The 8,053-nt window shown below is 39.6% G+C and overlaps 2 protein-coding genes across 2 annotated transcripts; both read left to right on the forward strand.

Annotated features, from left to right (window-relative positions):
* Positions 1-1,063: 1,063 nt before the first annotated feature.
* On the forward strand, positions 1,064-2,020 carry LOC124742250. The gene has a single exon (XM_047248783.1). It carries the CDS (start codon positions 1,064-1,066, stop codon positions 2,018-2,020), a length of 957 nt encoding a protein of 318 aa, XP_047104739.1.
* A 3,489-nt stretch (positions 2,021-5,509) lies between these two features.
* Positions 5,510-7,225, forward strand: LOC124742253. Its single transcript, XM_047248784.1, has one exon. The coding sequence runs from the start codon at positions 5,510-5,512 to the stop codon at positions 7,223-7,225; it is 1,716 nt and encodes a 571-aa protein (XP_047104740.1).
* Positions 7,226-8,053: the final 828 nt, after the last annotated feature.

The following is an 8,053-nucleotide window of genomic DNA, read 5'->3' on the forward strand; positions in this document are numbered from 1 at the left end:
AAATATGGGAAAAACGCAAATATGGGAAAAACGCAAATATGGGAAAAACGCAAATATGGGAAAAACGCAAATATGGGAAAAACGCAAATATGGGAAAAACGCAAGTATGGGAAAAACGCAAGTATGGGAAAAACGCAATAATGGGAAAAACGCAAGTATGGGAAAAACGCAAGTATGGGAAAAACGCAAGTATGGGAAAAACGCAAGTATGGGAAATACGCAAGTATGGGAAATACGCAAGTATTGGAAATACGCAAGTATGGGAAAAACGCAAGTATGGGAAAAACGCAAGTATGGGAAAAACGCAAGTATGGGAAAAACGCAAATATGGGGAAAACGCAAATATGGGGAAAACGCAAATATGGGGAAAACGCAAATATGGGGAAAACGCAAATATGGGGAAAACGCAAATATGGGGAAAACGCAAATATGGGGAAAACGCAAATATGGGGAAAACGCAAATATGGCGAAAACGCAAATATGGGGAAAACGCAAATATGGGGAAAACGCAAATATGGGGAAAATGCAAACATGGGGAAAACGCAAACATGGGAAAAACGCAAACATGGGAAAAACGCAAACATGGGAAAAACGCAAACATGGGAAAAACGCAAACATGGGAAAAAAGCAAACATGGGAAAAACGCAAACATGGGAAAAACGCAAACATGGGAAAAACGCAAACATGGGAAAAACGCAAACATGGGAAAAACGCAAACATGGGAAAAACGCAAACATGGGAAAAACGCAAACATGGGAAAAACGCATACATGGGAAAAACGCAAACATGGGAAAAACGCAAACATGGGAAAAACGGAATCATGGAAAAAACGGAATCATGGAAAAAACGCAATCATGGAAAAAACGCAATCATGGAAAAAACGCCAACATGGGAAAAACGTAAACATTGGAAAAACGCAAACATGGGAAAAACGCAAACATTGGTAAAACGCAAACATGGAAAAACGCAAATGTAGTGAAGGAGAAATTTGTGGCACAACTTAAGAAGAGGAAAGAATCGGTTGGTAGGAAATAGTCTGAAGCCTCAAGGGTTAACGAAATATATGTCAAAAGCAAATATGGGAAAAACGGAAATACGGGAAAAACGCAAATATGGGAAAAACGCACATATGGGAAAAACGCAAATATGGGAAAAACGCAAATATGGGAAAAACGCAAATATGGGAAAAACGCAAATATGGGTAAAACGCAAATATGGGAAAAACGCAAATATGGGAAAAACGCAAATATGGGAAAAACGCAAGTATGGGAAAAACGCAAGTATGGGAAAAACGCAAGTATGGGAAAAACGCAAGTATAGGAAAAACGCAAGTATGGGAAAAACGCAAGTATGGGAAAAACGCAAGTATGGGAAATACGCAAGTATGGGAAATACGCAAGTATTGGAAATACGCAAGTATGGGAAAAACGCAAGTATGGGAAAAACGCAAGTATGGGAAAAACGCAAATATGGGAAAAACGCAAATATGGGAAAAACGCAAATATGGGGAAAACGCAAATATGGGGAAAACGCAAATATGGGGAAAACGCAAATATGGCGAAAACGCAAATATGGGGAAAACGCAAATATGGGGAAAACGCAAATATGGGGAAAACGCAAATATGGGGAAAACGCAAACATGGGAAAAACGCAAACATGGGAAAAACGCAAACATGGGAAAAACGCAAACATGGGAAAAACGCAAACATGGGAAAAAAGCAAACATGGGAAAAACGCAAACATGGGAAAAACGCAAACATGGGAAAAACGCAACATGGGAAAAACGCAAACATGGGAAAAACGCAAACATGGGAAAAACGCAAACATGGGAAAAACGCAAACATGGGAAAAACGCAAACATGGGAAAAACGCAAACATGGGAAAAACGGAATCATGGAAAAAACGGAATCATGGAAAAAACGCAATCATGGAAAAAACGCAATCATGGAAAAAACGCCAACATGGGAAAAACGCAAACATGGGAAAAACGCAAACATGGGAAAAACGCAAACATTGGTAAAACGCAAACATGGAAAAACGCAAATGTAGTGAAGGAGAAATTTGTGGCACAACTTAAGAAGAGGAAAGAATCGGTTGGTAGGAAATAGTCTGAAGCCTCAAGGGTTAACGAAATATATGTCAAAAGCAAATATGGGAAAAACGGAAATATGGGAAAAACGCAAATATGGGAAAAACGCAAATATGGGAAAAACGCAAATATGGGAAAAACGCAAATATGGGAAAAACGCAAATATAGGAAAAACGCAAATATGGGAAAATCGCAAATATGGGAAAAACGCAAATATGGGGAAAACGCAAATATGGGAAAAACGCAAATATGGGAAAAACGCAAATATGGGAAAAACGCAAATATGGGAAAAACGCAAATATGGGAAAAACGCAAATATGGGAAAAACGCAAATATGGGAAAAACGCAAGTATGGGAAAAACGCAAGTATGGGAAAAACGCAAGTATGGGAAAAACGCAAGTATGGGAAAAACGCAAGTATGGGAAAAACGCAAGTATGGGAAATACGCAAGTATGGGAAATACGCAAGTATGGGAAATACGCAAGTATGGGAAAAACGCAAGTATGGGAAAAACGCAAGTATGGGAAAAACGCAAGTATGGGAAAAACGCAAGTATGGGATAAATGCAAATATGGGAAAAACGCAAATATGGGAAAAACGCAAATATGGGAAAAACGCAAATATGGGAAAAACGCAAATATGGGAAAAACGCAAATATGGGAAAAACGCAAATATGGGAAAAACGCAAATATGGGAAAAACGCAAACATGGGAAGAACGCAAACATGGGAAAAACGCAAACATGGGAAAAACGCAAACATGGGAAAAACGCAAACATGGGAAAAACGCAAATGTAGTGAAAGAGAAATTTGTGGCACAACTTGACAAGAGGAAAGAATCAGTTGGTAGGACATAGTCTGAAGCCTCAATTGTTAACGAAATATAGGTCAAAAGCAAATATGGAAAAAACGCAAATATGGGAAAAACGCAAATATGGGAAGAACGCAAATATGGGAAAAACCCAAATATGGGAAAAACGCAAATATGGGAAGAACGCAAATATGGGAAGAACGCAAATATGGGAAGAACGCAAATATGGGAAAAACGCAAATATGGGGAAAACGCAAATATGGGAAAAACGCAAATATGGGGAAAACGCAAATATGGGGAAAACGCAAATATGGGGAAAACGCAAATATGGGGAAAACGCAAATATGGGGGAAACGCAAATATGGGGGAAACGCAAATATGGGGACAACGCAAATATGGGGAAAATGCAAATATGGGGACAACGCAAATATGGGGAAAACGCAAATATGGGGAAAACGCAAATATGGGGAAAACGCAAATATGGGGAAAACGCAAATATGGGGAAAACGCAAATATGGGGAAATCGCAAATATGGGGAAAACGCAAATATGGGGAAAACGCAAATATGGGGAAAACGCAAATATGGGGAAAACGCAAATATGGGGAAAACGCAAATATGGGGAAAACGCAAATATGGGAAAAACGCAAACATGGGAAAAACGCAAACATGGGAAAAACGCAAACATGGGAAAAACGCAAACATGGGAAAAACGCAAACATGGGAAAAACGCAAACATGGGAAAAACGCAAACATGGGCAAAACGCAAGCATGGGAAAAACGCAAACATGGGAAAAACGCAAACATGGGAAAAACGCAAACATGGGAAAAACGCAAACATGGGAAAAACGCGAACATGGGAAAAACGCGAACATGGGAAAAACGCAAACATGGGAAAAACGCAAACATGGGAAAAACGCAAACATGGGAAAAACGCAAACATGGGAGAAACGCAAACATGGGAAAAACGCAAACATGGGAAAAACGCAAACATGGGAAAAATGCAAATGTAGTGAAAGAGAAATTTGTGGCACAACTTGACGAGAGGAAAGAATCAGTTGGTAGGACATAGTCTGAAGCCTCAAGGGTTAACGAAATATAGGTCAAAAGCAAATATGGAAAAAACGCAAATATGGGAAAAACGCAAATATGGGAAAAACGCAAATATGGGAAAAACGCAAATATGGGAAAAACGCAAATATGGGAAAAACGCAAATGTGGGAAAAACGCATATGTGGGAAAAACGCATATGTGGGAAAAACGCATATGTGGGAAAAACGCATATGTGGGAAAAACGCATATGTGGGAAAAACGCAAATATGGGAAAAACGCAATTATGGGAAAAACGCAATTATGGGAAAAATGCAAATGTAAGAAAAAAGAAATTCGTGGCACAACATGACAATAGGAAAGAATCAGTTGGTTGGACATAGTCTGAAGCATGAAGGGTTCAGGAAATATGGGAAAAACGCAAGTATGGGAAAAGTGCAAGTATGAGAAAAGCGTAAATATGGGAAAAATGCAAATGTAGTGAAAGAGAAATTTGTGGCACAACTTGACAAGAGGAAAGAATCAGTTGCTAGGACATAGTCTGAAGCCTCAAGGGTCAAACGCAAATATGGGAAAAACGCAAATATGGGAAAAACGCAAATATGGGAACAACGCAAATATGGGAACAACGCAAATATGGGAACAACGCAAATATGGGAACAACGAAAATATGGGAACAACGAAAATATGGGAACAACGAAAATATGGGAACAACGAAAATATGGGAACAACGAAAATATGGGAACAACGCAAATATGGGAACAACGCAAATATGGGAACAACGCAAATATGGGAACAACGCAAATACGGGAACTACGCAAATACGGGAACAACGCAAATATGGGAACAACGCAAATATGGGAACAACGCAAATATGGGAACAACGCAATTAAGGGAACAACGCAATTAAGGGAACAACGCAATTATGGGAACAACGCAATTATGGGAACAACGCAATTATGGGAAAAACGCAATTATGGGAAAAACGCAATTATGGGAAAAACGCAATTATGGGAAAAACGCAATTATGGGAAAAACGCAATTATGGGAAAAACGCAATTATGGGAAAAACGCAATTATGGGAAAAACGCAATTATGGGAAAAACGCAATTATGGGAAATATGCAAATGTTAGAAAAAAGAAATTCGTGGCACAACTTGACAAGAGGATAGAATCAGTTGGTAGGATATTATCTGAAGCCTCAAGGGTTAACGAAATATAGGTCAGAAGTAAATATGGGAAAAACGCAAATATGGGAAAAACGCAAATATGGGAAAAACGCAAATATGGGAAAATCGCAAATATGGGAAAAACGCAAATATGGGAAAAACGCAAATATGGGAAAAACGCAAATATGGGAAAAACGCAAACATGGGAAAAACGCAAACATGGGAAAAACGCAAACATGGGAAAAACGCAAACATCGGAAAAACGCAAACATGGGAAAAAGGCAAATGTAGTGAAAGAGAAATTTGTGGCACAACTTGACAAGAGGATAGAATCAGTTGGTAGGACGTAGCCTGAAGCCTCAAGGGTTAGCGAAACATAGGTCAAAAGCAAATATGGGAAAAACGGAAATATGGGAAAAACGCAAATATGGGAAAGACGCAAATATGGGAAAGACGCAAATATGGGAAAGACGCAAATATGGGAAAGACGCAAATATGGGAAAGACGCAAATATGGGAAAGACGCAAATATGGGAAAGACGCAAATATGGGAAAGACGCAAATATGGGAAAGACGCAAATATGGGAAAGACGCAAATATGGGAAAAACGCAAATATGGGAAAAACGCAAATATGGGAAAAACGCAAATATGGGAAGAACGCAAACATGGGAAGAACGCAAACATGGGAAGAACGCAAACATGGGAAGAACGCAAACATGGGAAGAACGCAAACATGGGAAGAACGCAAACATGGGAAGAACGCAAACATGGGAAGAACGCAAACATGGGAAGAACGCAAACATGGGACAAACGCAAACATGGGAAAAACGCAAATATGGGTCAAACGCAAATATGGGACAAACGCAAATATGGGACAAACGCAAATATGGGACAAACGCAAATATGGGACAAACGCAAATATGGGACAAACGCAAATATGGGACAAACGCAAATATGGGAAAAACGCAAATATGGGAAAAACGCAAATATGGGACAAACGCAAATATGGGACAAACGCAAATATGGGAAAAACGCAAATATGGGAAAAACGCAAATATGGGAAAAACGCAAATATGGGAAAAACGCAAATATGGGAAAAACGCAAATATGGGAACAACGCAAATATGGGAACAACGCAAATATGGGAACAACGCAAATATGGGAACAACGCAAATATGGGAACAACGCAAATATTGGAACAACGCAAATATGGGAACAACGCAAATATGGGAACAACGCAAATATGGGAACAACGCAAATATGGGAACAACGCAAATATGGGAAAAACGCAAATATGGGAAAAACGCAAATATGGGAAAAACGCAAACATGGGAAAAACGCAAACATGGGAAAAACGCAAACATGGGAAAAACGCAAACATGGGAAAAACGCAAACATGGGAAAAACGCAAACATGGGAACAACGCAAACATGGGAACAACGCAAATATGGGAAAAACGCAAACATGGGAAAAACGCAAATATGGGAAAAACGCAAATACGGGAAAAACGCAAATATGGGAAAAACGCAAATACGGGAAAAACGCAAATACTTGAAAAACGCAAATACGGGAAAAACGCAAATACGGGGAAAACGCAAATACGGGGAAAACGCAAATACGGGGAAAACGCAAATACGGGAAAAACGCAAATACGGGGAAAACGCAAATACGGGGAAAACGCAAATACGGGGAAAAACGCAAATATGGGGAAAACGCAAATATGGGGAAAACGCAAATATGGGGAAAACGCAAATATGGGGAAAACGCAAATATGGGAAAAACGCAAATATGGGAAAAACGCAAATATGGGAAAAACGCAAATATGGGAAAAACGCAAATATGGGAAAATCGCAAATATGGGAAAAACGCAAATATGGGAAAAACGCAAATATGGGAAAAACGCAAATATGGGAAAAACGCAAACATGGGAAAAACGCAAACATGGGAAAAACGCAAACATGGGAAAAACGCAAACATGGGAAAAACGCTAACATGGGAAAAACGCAAACATGGGAAAAACGCAAACATGGGAAAAACGCAAACATCGGAAAAACGCAAACATGGGAAAAAGGCAAATGTAGTGAAAGAGAAATTTGTGGCACAACTTGACAAGAGGATAGAATCAGTTGGTAGGACATAGCCTGAAGCCTCAAGGGTTAGCGAAACATAGGTCAAAAGCAAATATGGGAAAAACGGAAATATGGGAAAAACACAAATATGGGAGAAACGCAAATATGGGAGAAACGCAAATATGGGAGAAACGCAAATATGGGAGAAACGCAAATATGGGAGAAACGCAAATATGGGAGAAACGCAAATATGGGAAAAACGCAAACATGGGAAAAACGCAAACATGGGAAAAACGCAAACATGGGAAGAACGCAAACATGGGAAGAACGCAAACATGGGAAGAACGCAAACATGGGAAGAACGCAAACATGGGAAGAACGCAAACATGGGAAGAACGCAAACATGGGAAGATCGCAAACATGGGAAGAACGCAAACATGGGAAGAACGCAAACATGGGAAGAACGCAAACATGGTGTAAGTAGGCTGTTTATGTTTTCGCTATATGTAAGTAGGCTGTTTAAGGCTGTTTATGTTTTCTCTATGTAAGTAGGCTGTTTATGTTTTCTTATTGGCAACATTACGTAACGCTCAATATGAAAATCACTGGCTGTGCTGTGTGCAGTCTGTGGCTAGTTTGCATTGTTGTCTGCCATTGTAGTGTTGGGCAGCGGCAGCTGGATGTGAACAGCGCATAGCGTTGCGCAGTGGGAGGTGAGCCGCCAGCAGTGGTGGATGTGGGGAGAGAGATGGCGGAGGCTTGCAATTTGTCATGAACTGATATATATATTATGACTTGTGATGATATTAAGGTAAATACATTGTTTGTTCTCTATTAATATCTTTCATTTGCTAACTATCCCTATCAG

Source organism: Schistocerca piceifrons, unplaced genomic scaffold, assembly GCF_021461385.2.
Source record: "Schistocerca piceifrons isolate TAMUIC-IGC-003096 unplaced genomic scaffold, iqSchPice1.1 HiC_scaffold_2249, whole genome shotgun sequence".
NCBI lineage: Eukaryota > Metazoa > Arthropoda > Insecta > Orthoptera > Acrididae > Schistocerca > Schistocerca piceifrons.